We start from the raw sequence: 23,205 nt of genomic DNA, 5'->3' as shown, positions 1-23,205 counted from the left end.
CATGCATCGTTGTCACATATTACGAGGCTACGAAGGCAAATGAATTCCTCTACTACTACATGTCATACCATATCAAGTTTCATTTCGGCACCAATACCATTTGGAGTCCCACGTGCCCTGCCAGCAACCTTGTACCTACTTCGTTTTGGGGGTGTAAATAGTAAGTCCCATCCTCGTTGCTTTCCATTCGAAAAGCCTAAAAGCCTGTTTTACTGCTCTACGGTTGATACCGATGCTGTGGACGTTAGCGATGACGTATGACCAAGAAACATGTGAGATTTCGAGTCCCGTTCCTTTTCGCGTACGTTTTTCGTATTGTATCTTCCAAGGAAATGCTGAATAGCATGTTAGAGAGTACACCCCGCTAATTCAATCCATCCAACGTGACGAAAGCGACTGAGGTCTCACCTACTATTCTGACGAATGATTTTGACCCCTCCAGCGTTGCACAAATCAACTAGTTTCGTTGGAGAACTATGTTCTAGCATTATCTGCCACAGCGTTTGCCAGCAGTTCGTTTGACTGAATCATATGCCGCCTTAAATTCCACAAACAGATTATGAGTCTGCAAGTTGTACTCCCAGAATTTGTCTAGTAACTGACGCAGGGTAAACATCTGATCCGTCGTATATCTCGAAAGTTTTTACACTTCGCAGCGTTCTCTCAGAGCGAGCCTTCGCGCGTTTGACAAAGTCAGATGCCATGGTAAAAGGAATATCCCTGAATAGTGTACTCTTAAAAGGTCCAGACTTCCTCGTTGCCTTGTTTAAGGTGTTGTGTGGATTCCAAGAGTGAAAAGTGGCGGTGAGCGGTGACATCAAGCAGATGTTTCACCAGTTCTTCATTCGGCAACCAGATAGACCATACCAGAAGTTTCTCTTCCGCAGTAATCCGTCTGAAGCCATCCAGGTGTATGTATTGGACGTGGGCAGTTTCGGATCCACTTGCTCGCCAACCCAGGCACAGTTTATTAAAAACTTGAATGCAGAGGAGCACAAGGAGCAGGATGCTTTGGGAACCCGGAGAAGACCAATTCACCTACGCAATTGATCTGGATCTGGAAACCACTTTAAGCACCAAGCGGAACATTCTGCGATGTATGATGCGCTTTTTCGATCCGCTGGGTCTTATATCGCGCGTTCTTATTCACGGCAAGCTGATAATTCAAGAAGCGTGGCGAGAACAACTGCAATGGGATGATGAAGTTTCCGGCAGAATTCTAGAAAGCTGGCTGAAGTGGATTGCTCTGCTGAAAGGACTTGGTCAGATCCGCATAGACAGACCGTACTTTCCTGGACTGACATCGAACGAGATGGGACCACTCGAACTCCATATCTTCACGGATGCGAGTGAGACTGCATACGCCTGCGTAGCGTATCTTAGAGCAGTGGTTCGTGGACAGATTCGTTGTTCTTTGGTCATGGCCAAGGCAAAAGTCGCTCCGTTGAAAGCCTTGTCAGTTCCACGACTGGAGCTGCAAGGTGCGCTGCTGGGAGCGAGGCTGGCGAAAACAATTTGTGAAAGCCACTCCCTGACTATAAAACGGAGAATTTTGTGGACTTATTCGACAACTGTGCTGGCCTGGATCAAATACGATCACCGGAGATATCGGCAGTTCGTTGCCTTTAGGGTGGGTGAAATACTGTCGAAAACTTAGATTGCCGAGTGGAACTACGTACCGTCGACGATGAACGCTGCAGATCAAGCGACGAAGTGGGGTAAGGGTCCTCAGTTGGAGATGGAGCTCGTGGTTTCGGGCTCCAGATTTCCTCAATCTTCCCGAAGAACAGTGGCCGAAAGTATCGCCGAAGGGGACAGGAGCAAGTGCCGAAGAACTACGACCCAGTATGGTACATCGAGAGATCGCAAGAGAGCAATTGTTAGACTTCAGCAGGTTTTCGAAGTGGGAACGGTTGTTAAGATGTGTGGGCTATGTTAAACGCTTTCTCTCCAACATAAGACATCGGCATCGGAACCAGCCACGGAATTCAGAGAGACATCTGACCCAGGAAGTACTTGAATGAACTGAGAACTATTTGTGGTCCTCGGTGCAGGCAGAAACATACCCAGATGAAGTAGCAGCGCTGAAAGCTGGTGGTTCAAAAAAGGCGATAGAGCAAACCAGCTATCTACAGACTTTCTCCGTTTCTGGACGACCGAGGAGTTCTACGCGTGAACAGCCGCTTGTGCATGGCACCATACGCAACCTACGATTTTAAATACCCGATAGTCCTGCCGCGAGTGCACCGTCTGACGGATTTGGTCATAGATGCGTACCATCGCAAGTTCTTACACGGAAACCGCGAAACTGTTGTAAACGAGCTCAAGCAGCGGTTCCACGTGTCGAGGTTGCGTACAGTCGTCGAACGGACTGCTAGGAACTGCCAATACTGCAAGATCGAAAAGGCGAAGCCGTTTGTTCCTTGGATGGCGCCTTTGCTTACATCTCGCGTCACTCCATACCTGCGCCCTTTTTTGTTTGTCGGGATCGATTATTTTGGACCAGTACAAGTTCGAATTGGGCGTAGCGTCGTAAAGAGGTGGGTAATTCTATTTACTTGTTTGTCCATACGAGCTGGCCACCTTGAGGTATCCTATACATTGCCATCGGAGTCCTGCAAGCTGGCGATCCGTCGGTTCATCGCATGCCGAGGGGCACCGTGTGAAATCTACACCGACAATGGCACAAATTTCCAGGGTGCTAGTCGTGAGTTGCGAGCAGAAATCGAAGACATGCATCAACAATTGGCTGAAACGTTGGCCTTCAGCTCCACACTTCGGAGGGATTTGGGAGCGGTTAGTGGGGAGTGTCAAAATCGCGCTCAACAGCCTGTCCAGTTGACGGAATCCAGACGACGAGACGCTATTGACGATTCTCGTAGAAGCCGAGTCGATCGTGAACTCACGACCTTTGACGTTCGTCTCGGTGCAGACTAGCACTCACTCCTAACCAATTCATTCTTCTGAGCTCCAAAGGAGTGGTTCAACCGCCGAAGACGTTAACAGAAGCCGATCGAGCTGCGCGAACCAATTGGGATTTGGCGAGGCAACTGATCGACCAGTTTTGGACGAGGTGGATTCGGGAATACTTGCCCGTAATCGCGCATCGTTTCAAATGGCACGAGGAGGCAGAGCCGCTGAAAATAGGAGACCTGGTGGTTATTGTGAACGAAGGAACTCGCGACGGTTGGATCCGAGGTCGGATTGCGTCCGTTATTCCAGGACACGACAGAACGATCACCCTTATTCTGCGAGTCACATGACTCAATACGACAATTGTCACTTAGGTGACTCGCCACGGCGAGTCGAGTCACCTAAGTGACAATCGTGTCACCTAGGTAAGAAACCCTTGTCACCTAAGTGACAAGGCGAGTCACCTAGGTGACAATTGTCACCTGATTCGCGGTGACTGCAACATAGTCACGTCACTCGCCTCGCAGAATAAGGGTAGATATGTCAAGCTTGGGTACAAACATCAACTGGGTTGCTGGGTTGGGTTAAAGTCGATATTTGGTCCACGAAAATACTGTACATCTATGAAAGCCGAACAGTGACATGATCGCTCTGAGAGCTAGAATATCTATTTGGATACCTCCAGGTGCATTTCCATATATTAGACCATCAGAATCACAATCTATACCGTTTGATCCATTCCGTATTTTCATTTTCGTTGTTCGTGATGAATAAGAGTTTCAATATATTTCCTTACCAGGGTCGTGATACCTACATCCCGCTGAGGGGTGTACCATCTTAGGTATAGCTTGCGATTACAGCATTTCATATTCACCCGCTCGCTGCGAGACAGACGCACCTCCTAGCTAAGCTGCTCCAGAGGGGGCCTTGTAGCCGCAAGGTTACCGAGTCTGCCTTGACAAGCAAGTGGTCGTGGGTTTGAATCTTAGTAGAATCAGGCCTTCGATGTTAAGTGACTTTAGCATGGGTTTATTCTCAGGCCCCTCCACATCCTTCCTACTGCATTCTGCATTTACTAACAATGAAAGCCTTCTGCCAGGGCAAGTTATAAGAGTGGTACTTGCTTGAGGTGCGAATGAAGCCTCTTGTTCAAGGGCAAATTATAGCTTGTTCCGCTGTTCACCGTTTGACTTAGATCATCGAGGAGGCGCTAGGTAGGGGCTTGAGAAAGTCTGAGCCAAGGTTAGTCAAGAGAGGTTTTCTGATGTTCAAATTTGTTTTTCACCCCCGCTGGGTTACCCTTGACGACCACCGAAATTTTCAATGCGGAAACTATTGAATGTATAAACAACGTCGATGGTTGCTAACCAATCGTTCCGCGCACTTCTGTTCTACAAACTGTGAAAACTAGATCACCTATTTTAACTCACCTTGGTCTGAGCTATATTTAACGCTCCTTCCTGGTAATTTTCCCCGTTTCACACCGAAGATGTATGAAAAGCAAACAGTAAAAAAACGTTAGTCACAGTGGTCATTGATAACGATAAGTTCGAAATGTAGCTAACTTGTATAAAGCAGATCGCTACCAATCAGACAAAACAAAACACATACTCACAGACAATTAAGCAAAGTGACATAGCTGGCTTGTACTAGAAATAAATAAAAAGCTAGACTTCAGACAGGCGCTAGAGATAACACAATATTTTACTCTCCCAACCAAAGAAGAGATATTTCGCATCACTCGCTCGTCCAGTCTACGACGATGTTGCCGAACGTGAACACATCATTATCAGGTTACGTCCAAGTGCACAACGGGCTCCGCTTGATTCTGGATCGAAATTGTATCGTTCGATCGGCGGCTTGCGGATCTTCCGAGAAAAAAGTTATGCTACTCTCTGGTGGAGGAAGCGGTCACGAACCAGCCCACGTGGGTTACGTTGGCTATGGAATGCTGGATGGAGCAGTTTGCGGAGACGTTTTCTGTTCACCGTCTGCGACGGCGATAGTGGATTGTTTACAATCAATAGCGACACCGAACGATGAGGTTTTGTTTATTGTTAATAACTACACCGGTGATAGGCTGAATTTCGGGCTGGCAGCAGAACGCGCTGCGGTATTCTACGGATTTAAAAAAGTAATGATTTTGCTGAACGACGATGATTGTTCTATTGAGGAAGGACTTGTGAGAAGATCAGTCGGTAAGCGAGGATTGGCTGGATCTGTTTTGCTTATAAAAATACTTGGGGCCATGGCAGAATCAGGACATACGATCGAAGAAATCTATCGACTCGGAAATGAAATACTACGTGAAGGTCACCTGGCCACGTTCGGTTTTACCTTCGATATCGTCAACGAGAAATTGGTGAATGTCGAGTTGGGAAAAGGACTTCATGGTGAGCCTGGAGTGTATAAACTGCAGACGTGCGATAATTTCGAGCCTATAATAGAGTTTATGATAGACAAACTGAGTAAGAAAATTAAAACCTCTTCGATTGTTGTTGTGCTTATCAATAACCTTGGCGGAACATCTGAGTTTATGTTAGGTGTTTTTATGGCCATTCTGTTTAAGAAATTACAGAAAAGTTATGCAGTACATCGAATCTATTCTGGAACGTTCTTCTCTTCACTGGGCACGACGGGATTATCAGTTACGTTATTAAATCTTGGCTATTCTGATAAATTGTTATCCTATTTGGACTTCGAAGTCCAAGTAGGTTCCTCACTTTTCAGTGGCTCTTCCTTTCATTTACCTTTGTCGCAAATTGAGAACTTCGAGGCTACTTTACAGCCTGGAGTAAGTGAGTGTTTAATATCTTATAATCTCAAATTTAGTGAACAAGAACAATTATTCGTTCGTCATTTACTACAGCACATCGCACACGCTTTGTTAACGAACCGCGATTTGCTAAATACTTACGACAGAGAATGTGGCGATGGCGATACTGGCAATACAATTGCCAAAGGAGCCCAAGCAATACTTGATCATCTGGAATCTGCAACGATTGAGATTCTATATCCTGCCAAATTGCTGCTTGATCTTAGCATGATTATGCAATTGAATGTCGGAGGAACGTCCGGGGCCCTATACAGTCTCTTACTTCAAACGGCATCAACAGTGTTTGTGGAAGCCGATCGTGATTCAAAGGTAACGATAAAACACTGGATTCAAGCTCTCTCACGAGGAAATGAGGCTATCAAACGATACGCACTTGCAGAGTTAGGAGACCGAACCATGCTGGATCCGCTCGGGCAAGCAGAATTGGAATTAAAACGTGTTTATTCGGCGAGTCTTTCCACGATAGAATATATTCGAATATTTTCCGAAACGTGTCAACGTGTTGCTGAGGATACCCGCCGGATGGTTCCGAAATCGGGTAGAGCAAGCTACTCAGCAGTGGAATCGGGCCAGGCCGATTACAAATGCCCAGATCCGGGAGCCTTTGCTATTTCTGTTTGGGCACGGGCACTCTTAGAAGCCTGCAAGGTAGCGAAAATGGATCAAGAATAAAAAAATGGCTTTTGTAGAAAAAACTATTAACTTGAAGTATTGATTCATCCGAAACTCAATTTTGCATGTACACAAACACTTTTATACTCATTTCGAAACACTATCTTATATCTGACCGGGACGACGTAGTGACGACTCGATCAGTTGGAACCCTGAAAGCTCGGCATCGTGGCACTGCAGAAGATCTGTCGCAAAGGCGAGAAGTTGTGGAGGATCCGTGGCGGTAAGCCCCAAATTTTCCAGAATGGTGGAGCGACCAACGAGCTGGGAACGGGCTTCCTAGTGTTGAGCAAAATGCACTATCGTGTAATGGACTGGCAAGCGATTAACGAGAAGATGTGCATGTTGAGAATAAATGGCCGTTTTTTCAACTACACCATGAAAACGTGCATTATCCACACGAAGGTCGACCAGACGACAAGAAGGAAGCGTTCTATGCGCAGCTGGAGGCAACGTATGACAGTATCGACGAGCGCGGAATTAGTTTACCACGATCCTGAGAAGGAAAAAGCTCCAGAAGGAGAACATTATCGCGAGGAGCAGGAACAATTATTCATGGTTAATGACACGCGTAGGTTTACGAGAAGGTGAACCAAACTCATAAGGGCTACACACCTAAACCTGACATGTGTAGGGACGAAGGAGGGGATCTAATTACAATCGAGCGCGAGGTGGTCGACAGGTGGAAGCAGTTCTTCGATGATATGAATATATGAATTTATGTTACTACCACCTGCCTTAGCAGAACATCCGTGCATAGCAATGAGCCTATCATGTCAAAAAGAGTTGTAAGTATTCAACGATTGGTCACACTTTCCAACTCTTGTATGAAGGGTCAAAAGGGAAGTGGTCGATAAGCAACATCACTTACACGTAACAGGGATTCAGAGAATCTCGTTCCAAGGGCTAAGTCGCCTGAGTCTATCGTTGAATAAACCGTTTTAATGCAGAATGACTCCAGTAGGTGGAGAGAAGAGCCCACTCATTATTAACGATGTGTTGTTAATCGGGCCTAGATTAACCCTAGAAAGTTGACTGTTTCACTCTCCCTAGGCACACAACTTCAAACAAGTGCTCTGGTGGTCTCTCCCGCTTCCCACTTCTAGTTTATTTATGAAATGCGGTATATATGGGCAAAAATAGAACAATCTTACCAGCAGTCCTTCGAATGGAATAGAGTTGCGTCCTTTGAGTTTCCATAAGTGCTTCTAATAATTAATTTAATTTTTTCTTCTGGGATCCATGTGCAGTATTAACACTCGCATTGGCCAAAGTTTTCACTATATAGCAGGAGGTGCTTCATAAGCTAATACGAAAAAAAATATTAAAATAACTTATATTATGCTTACCTATTAGCAAGGTCGTGTGGCTCCGCCGTCTGCCCAAAACCGCAGTTTTGAGATCAGGCAGCCGGGAACCACCCAGTATCGCACCTCCTAGCTTGGCTACTCAATAGAGCATTACCGGGTTTGGCCACGTGGAGGCGCTAGGTAGGGGCTTGGGATAGCAAGAGCTATATTGGACGCTCCTCATTTGCCTTCCCCGTTTCATACCCGGTGGAAGCAGTTCTTCGATAAGCACCAAAACGGCGATATAGCAATAGGGACGCTACGGAAGTTAACCTCGGAGTGCCAGCAAACGACAACAGCGTGCCGGCTCCCGATTTCGAATCGGGAAGAAATCGGTCAGCTGAAGAATAGTAGAGCCAACGAAAAAGACTGACTCCCGACAGAACTCTACAAAATTTGCCAAAAAACTTCACTTCACTGGATAATTTCAAGGATTTGGGGGGAGGAGTCTCGCTCTTTCCCCGATTTTGTTGCGTCCTCTATCCCATAATTGCAAGAGAATTCGTAAGACAGTATCAGGCAAGTGACGTACAACGTGCGCGTTTCGGGGGCACTTTTGAGTCGATTTCAGGGTACTTTCGAATCACGCAGCGGGTTGCGGCAAGGAGATGGATCGGTATACAAAAGAAAAGGGGATGGACGAAAGGTGTTGCCGACTATTTTCGGCGGGGTACAAACGGATAGCGGAGAGTAGCGTAGGCGTATGAACCACGAGTTGCAGGCACTACTTGGAGAGATTCCCATCATACAACTGGCGAAAGCTGGAAGATTACGGTGGGCCGGCCATGTCGCAAGGATCCTAGACGACTGTGCAGTGAAATCCGTTTTCTTCAAGAACCCCCTCAAGAAAGGAGGGGCCCAACGTGCTAGATGGCTCGACCAGGTAGAAGCCGATTTGCGTGTGTTGAGATACTCGGCGAATTGACGACGAGTTGCCCAGGACCAGGTACGGTGGAAAGGAATTCTTGATTTTAGATTTAGATCTTTCCTCCATCCTTCGTTCAGGATTCTGCGTGGGACAAATAACTGGCTTAGGGCACTTAGTTTATTCTAATTCTTAGTTTATTGATTTGCGGAATGGAATTCTAATTGAGTTTTGAGGTGGTTTAGCAGAATGTTGGGTCGAATTTTATACGGGCCTGAGCCCGACTAATTTGAAAACGTCATTTTTTTGTGCATTGTGGACTTTTGAAATACCTTTTCGTGCATATCCTTGGTGCACTGTTTGTTCTGCAGACTTTCTTTATGAATGCCGTGATTTCGAGTTCTTCCGTCTCGCATTTCAATGTACCGCAGAAACAGGAACGATTCCAAACCACTACCTCGGGGACCGCCGAATGTAACTACGAAGAGCATCGTAGTCTATTCACCGATTTTGATTAAAAAAATTTAATAAAGAGGCGATTAAATAGCTTGTCGTCGAGCCCTACGCCATAAATTCATGTTGGTCAGGAGAGATACAGTGTGACTAATCTTGGATTGACTTTTACAGAACGATTAGTTCAAACAGCTTTAAGGCAACACTATACCATGGTAAATAACGAAAGTTCGTTTGCACCGCGTGCTACGGTGTTCACAAATGTCTCAATTTATATTTTCTTTTTTCTTTTTCTAACGACGTATAGCAGTCCGCTTACTTTTTTATGGGGGAAGAATAAATGCTTAATGCGAAAAATGTAGATTCAGGCAAACTTGAAAACTCTTGATTTTATACTACATTTATTGTGTGTTAGGTCCCTCTTTTCCTGGCGCCGGTGGGGTCCTCTAAAGAACAGATTTAGCTACACAGTGCATTCAAATGTCAAAAGCCATCTAAACCTTCTGCGTGAATTTTTCATTGAATAAGTTCATCAGAGCAAGACAGTTGCCCTTTTAGAATTGTCTTCACCCATCAAAAATCTGCTGAACGCCAATCTTTAAATATATTATTTAAATTTATTATTTAAAAATTTAATATTTAAATTGACTTATGGCCGGATGGTGATATTTAATAAAAAATAAATTAACATTATGTAATCATGTTTGGAGCAAGAAATAAATTTATTCTCACGTTCGCTGTGCATGCTTCCTCGATTTAGAAAAAAAAATCAATATAGGTATTTGCAAAAAAAAATCAACTGAAAAATGACAGAAGCAGAACGAGAACACGGGGCTAGCTTGTCGAACAATCAGGTAAGTCATGAAGGGAGACCATCACATGTGAAAAGATGCAGATATGAATATGATAATTTAATGTATAAATCTTTGCTATTGAATCATGTTATGAGATATGACCGCATTAAAACAGGACAATTCTTATCGTAAACGTAGACAATACTATAATATAAATAAATATTTTATTTAAGCCTATGCACAGTTACAGGTCCTTTAATTTTAACAGGAAATTTCCATAGCTTATCAGCAACTGGCTCCCAAATTAATGTGAAAAGTTGACAAGTAAAGAAATATTGCGAGCTATGATAACTTTGTGCAACAGTGAAAATACTAAAGGATACAATCGAAACATGCCCGCACATCATTCAACAAAAATATAGAATCAACTTAACTATAAAAAAGTTTCTCTTCTTAAACAAAGACAACAGAAGAAGAACAAATAACCGTCAAAAGGAAACCTGTTCATTTGTCACAAATAGTGGGCTTATATAGTTAGCTTATATTGGACAGGTGAGCTTCCCGGTTGACTCTCACAGTGAATTGTTTTATACAAATCTGGACACAGTAGATACAAAATCCAACTTACTGGCGAGTGCGGCAAGCTTAAATTACCATTTGTTTGAAAGCGGCTTTTGCTGCGATTGCCATACATCACTTTCCTACTGGCTCAGGCTTCTGCTTCTCCCTTTTAATCAGATGCAACACTTGCGCCGCTTAGCATCGCTGCATTCTGGCAGCTGCAATCAGTCGTCGGCCTTCTTCGGAGAGGCGTCCACGTAAATTTTAAGAGCACGCTCCCGCCGCGGCGAGTAGGTGCTACTGCTGCGGAAGTCCTTTTCCGTAAGCTCCTTGCGCTCCTTGCCTGTCAGTTCCATCAGGGCTTCCGTTTTGTCTCTGATTGGGGAATGCATGATAGGGGATAACTTACACTGTGTTAGATTGAACGACTTACCTGTAGTAGATCAGATTACCGTCCTGGAAGCTATGATGGCCAATGTCACAGGCCCTCACCGGGACAGAAGACCACTTCAGGACATTATGGATCTGCAGCAGAGAGACGGAATCACGCATCTGCAGTTTGACGTACTCGAGGTTTTCCTCAGGAATTCCACTCAGCTCTGAGAGCAGGTTTTTCAGTTCGGATTTATCTGTTCAAAAAGAGGTTAGGTTAGCAATATGTAACTATTAAGCTGTCAACGAAAATGTTTACTAGCGAAAAGGATTTCTTGAATTTTGTCTAGTTTCATTTCGGATGGGCACCATCTTCGAACTAGAATCACAAGATCATTGTAGTGGGTGGGTGTACAGCTTGTAAGATCGTCAACTTCTTGCAAAGCCATCTGCAATCGGGAAAATTCAACGATAAATATTCATACTAGATTAGAAAGCCTTTTTTGCTTACATCGGAAGTGCTGGTGAGCGTCACATCGTCGCCTATCTTTTGATCATCGGTGTACACCTTAGAGATGGTCTTCCAACTCTTCTTACGCAATCGGCATCGATCGAAGGTAAGCGTACTGTATTTGTTATCGATGGAAGCCAGATGAGCCAAGATATCTCGCTTTACCTGTCCAATAATTTCGCCATTGCGAACAAACCAATTGCAGAGAAAAGGTAGTCTCTCACAATCATCCGTCAAATCGTTCACGTTGAAATAGTATAGGTTTATTTTGTATTCACCTTTGCGTAAAACTCGGCCTAGCTCGATTGTAAGACGAGCGCCGTCACTATAGAAAAATTAACAATTGCTCTTTTACATATATTAATGGTTATTGAAAACTTACTTGTACGCATTTAACTCTTCCTTCAGCAACGTGATCTCCTGTTGACTAACACCGGAGTTTTTAAACAGCTTGAAATACTCCATCGGTATATGCAGATAGGATTGCAGCCTATATTTCAGGTATCCATGACTTGATCGTTTGTCGATTAAAACCTATTGGAAAAAAATGCTGGTCAATCACTATATGGTCTGTCTTTCAACAATAATCGTACAAACCTTTATAACTTTCTCATTATCACTGCTATTACTACTGTCATCTTCGGCACCCGAATCGGCGTTTTGATTGTGATACTCAACTGGACTGACCTTAAAGTAGCTATTGTTTCGGCATTCTGCCAAATATGACTCTTCTTCGTCGTCGTCCTCGACATCAGTACCGTTACCAGCAAACCCATTAGTACTGATGCCGTTGGTGAAATGCAAATTGCTAACATTTCCATTCAACTGAGTGTGTACCAGATCGTCATCCACCAGAGTTCGATCATTATCACTAAGACTGCTGTCCTCACTGTTACTGTCGTTGTTGACAGTCGCCATCGTCACATCCTGTACAGTTGATCGGTTGAGTGTCGCACTTGGAAGAGGCTTGGCAACAAACCGAGGAATTGCCAGATTCTTCAATGTTTCTGTGAAAAATTATCCTTTTGAAAATAATTAAAAAATTGTAGATGTGGCTTCCATTTACCTGCATCCATATTTGGTAGAATAAAGAATAAGCAAATTACATGATCCAGCCGATTTGCAAATTCTTTGAATTTCGTGACAAAATCTGAATCATCCGTATTGTTGACCGTAACGAACACCTTGCAATACTGAATGAATCCTTCCTCTCCCAGGGTGGCTGCGTTATTTGTGAGAAGTTTTGCGCCATTCTTGTATTCGTTTATTGCCAGAAGAATGTTAGCCGCATTCAGTTGCAGTTTACGAGCAATTATATTTTTGTAGTCTTGGACAGTTTGCTTCTTGCTAACTCGTACCGTGATCGGTCCGTCTACATCTTGCGTTGCAAGGTCCAACTTGTAGACCTTAGTCATGGTACCCTGCGGAAGGTAGGGTTCGAAAACTTCATGTTCCGCGCGGGTTTCCAGCAGAAGTTCACTACTGTTCTGCAGATGCTTCATAATATCATCGATCTGAAAAATATCGGCCTAATGAGTAAGACACACTATACCATAAAACTTCATTGTTCTACCGTTTCTTCATCCCGGCCTTCAAAACTCTTTTCAATAACTTCCGTTTGATGATCGTAAGCCACCAATCGGCAGCGCTCAATGGGAACGATTCCCTTCACCTTCAGTACTCGATAAGCTTCCTTTAGTGTTTCGGCTAGTGTGCTATCGTTCAGCAGATACATTTTATAGTGTTTAAGCATTCGCGTTTTAGGATTGTCAAAATAAACTTTGACCTGTAATCCGTCCGTGTCAATCTTACTGCGACTAGCCTCTGATTCTCTGATTTTCGACATTAAACTCTGCCAAAAAAGGAAGACATTATTCGGGGTGTGCTAACGATTACCATTGCTACGTACCTTTATGTGATCGGGAAATTCTTCCTCCTGGATAGGGGTTTTGTTTTTGGACGAATCAATCTGCCGATACATCAGCATGTAGGCATTCGTACTTGAACTGTATGCACCGGAGTAATATGCCTTCGAAGCACCACCGCCAAACGATTTTTGAATATCATCGTGGGTAATCTGCGGTAAGAAAAGATATTTAATTTATAAATTATTTTTCAATTCAGCAGGACTTACCGATGACACAGTTTGATCATTAAACGAGTACCATTTGGAGCTTTGGAAATCTTTTATGTACGCGTAATAGTGTCCTCCGGAAGCGCTTCCGGAGTGGATCATGATAGCGAACAGCTCATAGACGTACGGTCCTGGTGCGTTGAAGTTGCTTGCTGATGGTGACTTACTATCTCCATTCAAGTCCATATCGATGCCTTCGTCATCATCCTGTTTAAAAAGAGTAAAGTAAAGTAGTAAAGTATTCTTCAGTCGTTCAGTGAGGTTCTTTGGTCAACGGGACACTACCTGATTCATGAAGTGGTCATTTGGAGTGGTTGTTGTGGACGAAACAGAGGTGCCGTTTTGGAAGGAAGAATCCTCCTCTAGAGCAGAGCCACTGTCGGTTGTGCTGCATTCGTCGTAAGTTTTCATGAAATTTTCAGCTGTTTCCATTTGCATCGGAGGCACCATACCATTCCCATTAGCGGTATCTACTGCTACAGATGTGCACTTCTCCCCACCATGGGTCGGTATTGCATTGATAAAGTTGTTCAGGTTCAATGACTGTGGGAAGGTAACTCTGTAAAAAAAAAGCCAATATGAATCCAACAGTTTGAAAGAAATATTTCACAATTTATTTTCGTACTTATCATTCAGTTTGATCCTATGGAACGTTTGATAATCAAAATCAAACCGCTTGAGATGCAAAGTTAAAATATAAGGAAACTTGGTAAACTTCAGCCCCTTATGAGCATCGCACTTTTTGTTGCAAGTTTCACAGTGATACTGGTTGTTACCGTCCAGTATTTCTGGCTGGACAAAAGCTCGTAAAGCATCTTCAATATTTTCGTATGCCACAGTGCTTCCAAACGGTCGCACCGGTAGTGGAATATCGAGGAATTTATCCTCGCGCTGCTTGTCGGTGTTGCATTCCAAGCATTTGACATAGTCGATCATTCTTCCCTCATACAGGCGGTTGATTAGGTCCGCTTGTTTGGTATTTTTGAATTTTCGCTCTAAAGCATCGAACATGACGCGGCACAGCTCCTGTATGTCATGCTGTTGCCAACCCTCGGCTGAATCCCATCCGAAACTGCGCGTCAGATCTGTCGTTTCTACGGCCGATTTTGGAGAGGTTTGCAAATTCACGAACAACTTTTGCAACTGATAGGGGATGGATTTTCCCTCGTCCTCTCCATCAAACTCCCAATTGTATAACGCATTGCGAAATTCCGGAGTCATAAAAAGTGCCTGCAGGAGACTGTTCAGGTAGCAGGTCATAGCTTGGTTTACCAAACCGCGATAGTTGTGCGCCACATATTGCGAATTTTCCCCGTTGTAGCGACGTAGCCGCGATTGTGACATTGAACTTTGTGTATCTAACAGCGGCATCGTCGGTTCTAATGGCGCTGGAAGCGGTGGCGGTGCAGGTATGTTATAATTTGCTGATTCTGTTGGACTCGCTGACGCTCCTAGAACCAAATCATCGTCAGACATCTCCGTCTCAACTGTTATGTCCTACGAAGGAATAGAAAAAAAATTGTTAATGGGCTTATATCAAACTTTTTTATATTCAACCTGGTTATAAATTGAATGAATTTCTGATTCTCCAATTTATCCAGTTTCAACCCAGACTGTATAAGCAATTTAGCTATTAGTAAGCGCAGTGTTACTTACCGCAGATGAATAATCTTCTACTCTGGGTATGATGATCAGGTTGTTTCGTTCTCCAAACTTTATTCCTACATCTATTAATTTTCTGTATTTTTTATCGTGCAAAGTAATCTACGAATAGAGAATTAAAATGAAAAAGAATATACATAAAAAGTTTAGCACATTTAAATCATGCTTGAAGTAAATTTCCTGTCATATAAAAGTTTTACGTCTGACAAAATTCCACCGATTGGGGAGTTCTATTAATAAAAACGCAGTGGGAAGTGCGAGTGGAAATCATGTTTTGATCTTAGTGCGACAGCTGTTTTCCTTCGTGTTGCGGGAACTTTTGATGCTATCTAGGATCCGCTCAGTTGACCTCCCCGTGATGACTCGTACTGAATGTCGTTCATTTGCCAAAATCAAATGATTAATAAGAATCATTTACCGAATTTGTTTTACTTGCAACGAAAACACATTTTGGATACGCTTGAATTACTAACTATAGCATGATTTGAATATTCTAGACGACGAGTAGAAATTGATTAGCATATATGCGGCGCGTTAGGCATTAGCTAGCCAGCTCCACAAATTTTATACCGACATACAAGTCCATGCTTCATTGTATATACGGTAATGGCATTCGGAATAAATCTGGAGTTTCCGTTTTAGAGCTCATGTATAATCGAAACAAAACGAGCCTTTGAATAAGTATTGACATCGTTCTAGCTATGCTGATAGCTGTCTCGGTTTTTTTGGGTCACGCGGAAAGAATCACAAATACTGCAAGACAGGTGCCAATTAACGATGATCTGGACTACAAACGGTGCAGTCAATTTTAAGTAAACAGTTATTCAAATTAAATATTCATTTAGTGCGCAAAACAAAGTTCGTATTGAGCACTCCCCAGCGAAATCTTTTAAGAAATACTGGAATCGGAAGTAAACCTTCCTGATTTGGATTTAAAATAAAATAAATTAATCTTTTCTTCAAGTATTTCGAAAAAGGTTGTATTTGGAACGGTAATTACTATGACCATTTGTGTTGTGAAATAAATAAGAAATTGTTATTTATTTTTAAAACTCTTCAATCCCCTAGAACACCAGAGCTCAACGTGCATCGTCCTCGACAGCACACGTCTATCGGGGTGCGGGGTCTACCTTAGAGTTTATGTCCTTTCCCCAGTTCTCTGATGAATCTATGGTTGATCAGTATGTTTGTATAGTTAATACAGCATTTGTGCATTTCAATGTCTATTTTGTCAAGTATTCATCGCAGAATTTTACGCTCAAAAGTCTTAAGCACTCGTCGATCAGCTTCCTCCAGCGTCCATAATTCATGTCTGTAAAGAGCCACCGGGAAAATTAGTATTCCGAGGAGAGTCAGTTTTGTGCGAATTTGCAAACTACGGGTCTTGAGCTGGCTACATAATCCGTAGATAGCTCGATACGCGGTAGCAATTTGTCGTTTTATTTCGTGTCTTACATCGTTGTCACATGTCACGAGCGTCACAAGATATGCGAATTTCTCTCTACTCCATATGGTTCTACATCCAGCTTCCCCTCGGCACCAACAACTTTTGGATTCCCATGTTCCCTGTCAATCCATCCCTGTTTTGTTCCAATAGCGTCGTACGAACTAGTTTCGTCGGAAAACCACAGCTCATTTCGATGGACAGAATTGGACACCACCTTAAAGTCAACTAACAGAAGATTAGTATGCAAATTGTATCTTCGAAGCTTGTATAGTAATTCACACAGGTTAGATATCTAGTGATCCGTCGTGGAACGAAACGAAAACCAGCTTGGTACTCGCCAATGGAGGACTCTGCTAACGACCTTAGTCTTAGTAGAATAGAAATAGGCAATAATTACAAATACTGCAATAGGCAAGCCAAATTCCTGCTGTTCGCTGTTTTGTAGAAACTTCGTGTACCGATTCTATGCTTCTCGTACTCGCATTTTTTAAACGCTGAATTCTTTTTTCCGCATCCTTTGTCTCTCTACTGTAACACCTTTCTCTGTTCTAACGTGTAGCCGAAGTGAGCATACAACTTCTGGCCTGGTTTCATTTGTCGCTCTTTGGGATTCGGCTCAAACCAGCTGTTACACTGCCTTCGCATCGTGTCTACTAATCCTCTTGCAATTATTTCAACCTATTTATATCTCATCCTTTTTCGCATATTCCACAGCTACGCGATCGGCCTGCAAGCGCTGGACGTTGCAACGCATCGTCCTCGCAGTGCCTTCGTCGTGTTCGACAACCTTACGTGAATCCTTACCAGGATGAAATTGTGGTCAGAATCGATATTGGTCTTCGAAAAGACCGTACATCCATGAAATCCGAAAAGTGCCGACCGTCAATCAGGACATGGTGGATCTGAGAGGTAGAGTCTCCAATTTGATGCCCAATATTCAGTAATGGATAGTAGATGCTACAAATGGTCTGTCTTTGGCTGTGTCAAATTTTATGAGCCTCAGACCGTTATCATTGGTGGACAGATGAAGGTTATGTACTCGAATGACAGGACGGAAGGATTCCACCTTCCCACCTTCCCGATCTGCGCAGTTCCATCTCCGATGATGATTTTCAAGTCGTATTTTGGGAACTTTTCATACGTCTGCTCGAACCTATCGTAAAATTCGTGCTTAACGTCATCGACTATACATATGATATACGATTAGCTACCGGCCTCATTGCTTTTGTTTTTCCAACAATACGAAACCAACTCCACTTTCTGCCTTTCCACCGCCACTGATGAGGGTACTTGAAAGAATTGCACTGGATCTACTGCACGGACCCACTTTTCAGAATTTAACCACCAAACTTCTTGAATTGCAGCCAGACTACCCTCCGAGTCGATGTAGCTCTCGAGCAAGCACATCAGCTCGTGTCGAGAGTTCGGACATTCCTGGTACCAAGTTTCCATATCCATGAATCAGTTTTTTGTTTTTGGCCGTATCCTATACCTATTGATCCGTTACTTACTCCTACCAGCAAAGAACTGGGGTGGCTCTTGGCGTATCAAAAATTCCTCCTTCGTTTCGACACACGAATGTCGGCTTCAGCCTGGTCGAACCTTCTGGTACATTGGGACCCTCAATTCCTGGTGCCGATGGGATTCTTTAAGAGAACGAATTTCACTGCACAGTCGTCCGGCCTCTTTGCAACCTGGCCAGCCTGCCGTAGTAACCTAACTTTCACCAGGTGTACGATGGGAATCTCTCCAAGTAGTGCCTGCAAACTCGTGGTTTATACACCTACGCCAGTCTCCACGATCCATTACCGTTCGTCAGTAACCTTATTTATTGTGTGGAAATGTAGAGCCTAATTATGTACAGATAGCTTAAAATTGGATCGCAAAGGGTGGTGAATACGGTCGACGTTACGCATTTCGACATGCAGAGGGAGCGCGATTGTGAACCATTCCACTGAATTGGCTAATGTGGAGTGTTTTCCGCAAAAGCTGATCTCGAGTTGGCGAACCGAGAAGCAGGTAGAGAGTGCTGATCAACACACTGTAGCGGCGAACGAATCGTTTTCGCTTGGACGAAAAAAAGTGGCTCTTCTACGTAAAAGCGATCATTATTCTTGAAGTTTTTACGGCGAGACGGAACGTCATCACCGAACCTTCCAGAGTGGACTATTCCACCTCAAGGGCCCCATCAACACGGCGGTAAACTAATTCGTTAAAACGGGCCCGCGGTAGACATCGCCAAGACCGCTAATCACGCACCAGCGACTAGGTGATTGACTCGCGTCGCCGACCATCCGGTCGATAGAAACAGCCATCGACGGCAATCCGCAATCGGTGCTCCTCGTACAAGCAGTTATTCAACCCTTTGGGCCGACATCGTGGAAACGGGATCCCGGTGAGTTTTAAACAGTCTCCAGTGTTAAACCTAGCCTCGCCGAACCTGAGCAAATCGTCGAGTGGCACTCCTTATTGTCCATTAGACGTCCCCAGATTACTACAAGACCTGGCAACGCCGAGTATGAACCGATAGTCGGTTCACTTGTATCGCAGATACCGGCGACCAATGAACGTGTAGCCAATGGCGATCACCCCCTCCGTTTACGTCGAATAAACTAACCAAAAAGGTACGTTTTGTGTATATGTAGGTCAATGCACACATCCGAAATCTTCCCGTAACCACAACGCCCTGGGACTCGGAGACAAGAGGCATTTTGTGCCCATTCCGCGACTCCCAGACCAGGAATCGGAGTTCTGGTAGCTTCCCCTTCTGGGTTGCTGCGCCTTTCCGAGGCAAGAGCTTATAACCTTATGTTCAAATACCGCAAATGCACGTAAGCAGCTGTGCACAGTCTCAAGTCCGTAGAGCACTACCGGTCTGATTAACGTTTTGTACATCGTCAGCTTTGTCCGGCGGCGTATGGTCCTTGATCGAACCGTCTTGCGGAAGGAAAAGTAGGCTCGACCACTTCCAGTTTGAATGCGACGATGAAACTCCTTACTCGTATTATTGTCGGCGGTGACCAGAGATTCCAGAGTTCGTATATGGATTCATGAACCACTTCCAGTTCATCGCCGTTAATAGTCACTGTGCGTGGGAGTTTTTAGCCCGGAGTAGATTGCTTCCGCTGTTCCAAGGTTTCGAGTAATGCAGTCAACGTCGTCTGTGAAGAGTACGAGTTCGTTACTCTTATTGAATAACATACAGAATATTCCATCCCCTTGCCACAACTCTCTGCGCAATTCGAAAGGAGTCGACAGTGCCCGCGCAACACGCACGTAACACATTGCTCGCTCCAGGGTAGTTTTAATCAGCCGTATCGGTTTGTCCGGAAACCCGTATTCATGCATTATCTGCAACATTGCGCTGGACTGTATAGTATGCTGCCCTGAAATCCACGAAAATATTATGTAGGGCCGACATTTCTGGAGGATTTATCGGAGTTTGATCCGTAGTAGCGCGGACTCCCATAAAGCCCGCCTGATACTGCCCTACGATTTCTCTTGCTATTGGGGATAGATACCGCAACAAAATCTGAGAGAGCATCTTGCAGGCAGCATTGACCAGCGTAATGCCGCGGTAGATTACACCAATTTAGCTGATCGCCCATTTTGTAGATGAGACAAACCACACTTTCCATGCACTGTTTCGGTAGTTCCAGTGAAGTGACGTTACTAAATAGCGGTTCTTGGTCTTTTTTTGTAGAATTCTAGAGAGAAACAATCCTTTCCGGCGGCTCTATTATTCTTCAGCTGACCGATTTCTTGCCGGATCTCTTCGAGACTGAAAGTCGACACACTTTTATCGGTTGTAGGCACCCCTAGGTTAACTTCCGTTGCGTTTAGTTTTGATTGATTCGTTTCGTATTTCCATTTCGTTGTTCGTGGTATATGAAGGTTTCAGTATACTGCCGTACCGGCTGGTAAACGTGACCAATCGTTATGTTTGTACAATTCCCCTTGTCAAGATAGGCCCATTGCTATGAACAGTTGTTCTGCTAAGATAGGTGGTAGTTCCCATACATACATACATACATACATACATACATACATACATACATACATACATACATACATACATACATACATACATACATACATACATACATACATACATACATACATACCTACATACATACATACATACATACATACATACATACATACATACATACATACATACATACATACATACATACATACAACTGCCTTACCGGGGCGCCAGACGGGCGTTTCGAGACAGACGCAATTTGAGCCGCCCCTCACCTCGGGAACAGGCCCTTTTGAAACATGCAACGAAGTCGTATCATGCTCAACGAAAGCGAAGACGTCGTTGTCGGTGTCGTTGGATATTCGACTTTGTCAGGAATGTATGACCGAATCTTATTTCTGCACCAGACCAGGGTTGCCACATGCACAAATTATTCTGTGTTTAACAGATATTTGAAAGAAATCGCCTGTACAGAATCTGTATGCATAGAACACAGATTTTCGCCAAATTACACAGATTAAACAGATTTTTGAGCTTTTACATGAGAGTGAAAAAGACGGATATAGTCAGCAAAGTGACTCTCTATCTCTTTCACTCTCATTGTTTTCCATTGGACAGATTTTTGCACAGATATTTTTCCTCGCCGTACAGATTGTCAGATTTTTCCAACAAAAAACACAGAATTATATGTGGCATCCCTGCACCGGACCACGAAGCGATAGTTTCACCATTTTCGACAGGTTGAACTTTCTCTTGCTCTCCTGTCTTGCAATAGTAAGACCAAGGCCAAGAATAGTGGTTAGCAACCATTCTTGGGCTGCACAGAATCAAATTCAATCATTGTTCACAAACCGGGGAAATCAGCTTTTGATCACAACTCGTATAGACTGATTGTGATAATATTCGGCATCTGTAAATTGTTGGGAAAATGATACTTAGTCGTCTGGTCCACTGGGTCGAATCGAATGGGTTATTATTCGATACTTAGTTTGGATCTCACAGGGCTCAAGGGACGAACGATTGTCTGCTTTTACTTTCTACAGATCTTCTTTAGTTAGCCCAGGTTCGCAAAAAGCAAGTGACACTAGTTTCCTAAAACTATATGCCATTTGCATATGGTGATTTGATTTGGCAATATTTCGAATCAGTTACATTGGTCTTTCCCAGAACTCATAGTTAATCCCGTTTTACAGTAATTCTTCTATATAGGCGGAAACGCAAGCCAGGCGACGAAATTTCTTTCCACGAATCGCTGCTGAACCGTGACAAAATTGATTCAGTTTTAAAGCGAGTTGCGGCCTGTAATGAAAAATTGATCATCTACGACAAAGATAAGAGAAAACTGTCGTAGACCAATCACGGTGAGCCACCGCAAACAGTGGTCAAACCAGGCTTGCTGATCAGTGAGGTTTATCTGTGTATTTGGTGGGAATGGCAGAAAATCATCTACTAAGAGCTGCTCCCATACGACCAAGTTCTAAAATTGAACCTGTACCTAGTGTCAATCGGTCCGTCTAAGTGAAACCAGCTTTGTATAATAGATAAGAGACGAATCGTGTTACATCACGAGAATGTCAACTACAAGTTTTTGAACAAAAGATCATTTTAACTATTTATTTACTATTTGATGGGGCTTTCAACCGTTGGTTGGTTCGCTCCAACTCCATCATTTTAACTATGCTAAATAAGACTTTTTTTTAATTTCTGCCAAGGAATTCATTTATAGAATTCATTTAACTAAGACTTATATGAAAACTTTTGTATAAAAATAAGCAGCGCTCGGATTTGCCCAATGAACCCGTACCAAAACAATAACAGATAATAAATCGAAGAAATTTTTGGCCTCCGATTGTTTTGTGATGAACGTATTCCTAAAAATGTTAGAAGCAAAAAATGCTATTAAATGCACGTGCATTGTTGTTGACAATTGCAAGGCAAAACTAGGCAAGCCCACGAACCGTATAGTTCGAAAAGGAAGACGACTTTCTCATACTATTTCGTTATACATTGAACCGGTAGCAAAGCAACAATAATGGTACTTACCCCGTCCGTGGTGGATGTGTCCTGGCCGATCGGGAGCACGAGCTCAAAGTCGGGAAAAATGGTTTGCAATCTTACATCGTCGTACAGCTGAGCCACCGTATAGTGCGATCGTACCTTGATGATGAATCTTTTCTGGTCGGACTCAGGACGTGGGTCCTTGATGACGCACTGTGCTTCGTTGGCTTCGGAACATACCATCGTACTGTGAGCGAATCTCTGCACGGTGATTTTCCGATTGTCCGATTGATTGACGCGGGCAGGCAGGCGGTACATTGGCGCGACATTGTTTTCAATTCAAAGAATCGGTTCGGTTGGTTGACGGTCAAAAGAATGCAAGTATTTGGTGCACATAAAACATTCAGTTTATTTTTTGTTACAAAAGCCACGGTGCAGTGTTGTTACAGGAAAGCCATGGGAAAGAGAAAAGAAAAAAAGAAGCATTTAAGTTTTAAGGGTTAAACATCGATAACAGCTTTAATTCTAATTGTTTAGGGTATTTGATGCTAGAAACACAATTATATATTTACTTTAACACTGAAAAACTTAGTTGTTTTCGGTCAAGCAAACAATGGTGACTGAGAGATAGAAACCGCCTCGTTAAAGAA

At 43.5% G+C, this 23,205-nt stretch overlaps 2 protein-coding genes across 2 annotated transcripts in view; one reads left to right on the top strand and one right to left on the bottom strand.

Moving 5' to 3' along the window:
* The first annotated feature begins 4,675 nt into the window (after positions 1-4,675).
* Positions 4,676-6,421, top strand: LOC128736179 (triokinase/FMN cyclase-like). The gene is made up of 2 exons (XM_053830660.1): positions 4,676-5,623; positions 5,783-6,421. The coding sequence occupies exons 1-2, from the start codon at positions 4,676-4,678 to the stop codon at positions 6,419-6,421; spliced, it is 1,587 nt and encodes a 528-aa protein (XP_053686635.1).
* Positions 6,422-9,829: 3,408 nt separating this feature from the next.
* The window catches only part of LOC128738889 (ubiquitin carboxyl-terminal hydrolase 47), a 33,173-nt gene continuing 19,797 nt past the window's right edge, over positions 9,830-23,205 (bottom strand). Inside the window, exons 2-15 of the mRNA XM_053834352.1 lie at positions 22,601-22,816; positions 15,117-15,224; positions 14,086-14,957; positions 13,746-14,019; positions 13,461-13,667; positions 13,236-13,403; positions 12,900-13,178; positions 12,393-12,840; positions 11,924-12,333; positions 11,709-11,860; positions 11,327-11,651; positions 11,135-11,264; positions 10,877-11,072; positions 9,830-10,818 (exon numbers count right to left, since the gene is read on the bottom strand). Coding sequence (XP_053690327.1) covers positions 10,668-10,818; positions 10,877-11,072; positions 11,135-11,264; positions 11,327-11,651; positions 11,709-11,860; positions 11,924-12,333; positions 12,393-12,840; positions 12,900-13,178; positions 13,236-13,403; positions 13,461-13,667; positions 13,746-14,019; positions 14,086-14,957; positions 15,117-15,224; positions 22,601-22,798 — 3,918 coding nt within the window. The 5' untranslated portion in view covers positions 22,799-22,816 and the 3' untranslated portion in view covers positions 9,830-10,667. The remainder of the gene's footprint in view (positions 10,819-10,876; positions 11,073-11,134; positions 11,265-11,326; positions 11,652-11,708; positions 11,861-11,923; positions 12,334-12,392; positions 12,841-12,899; positions 13,179-13,235; positions 13,404-13,460; positions 13,668-13,745; positions 14,020-14,085; positions 14,958-15,116; positions 15,225-22,600; positions 22,817-23,205) is intronic.

This window comes from Sabethes cyaneus, chromosome 2 (genome assembly GCF_943734655.1).
Source record: "Sabethes cyaneus chromosome 2, idSabCyanKW18_F2, whole genome shotgun sequence".
Classification (NCBI taxonomy): domain Eukaryota; kingdom Metazoa; phylum Arthropoda; class Insecta; order Diptera; family Culicidae; genus Sabethes; species Sabethes cyaneus.
The sequence above is the reverse complement of the archived record's forward strand: the minus strand, read 5'-3'. Positions and strand labels throughout refer to the sequence as shown.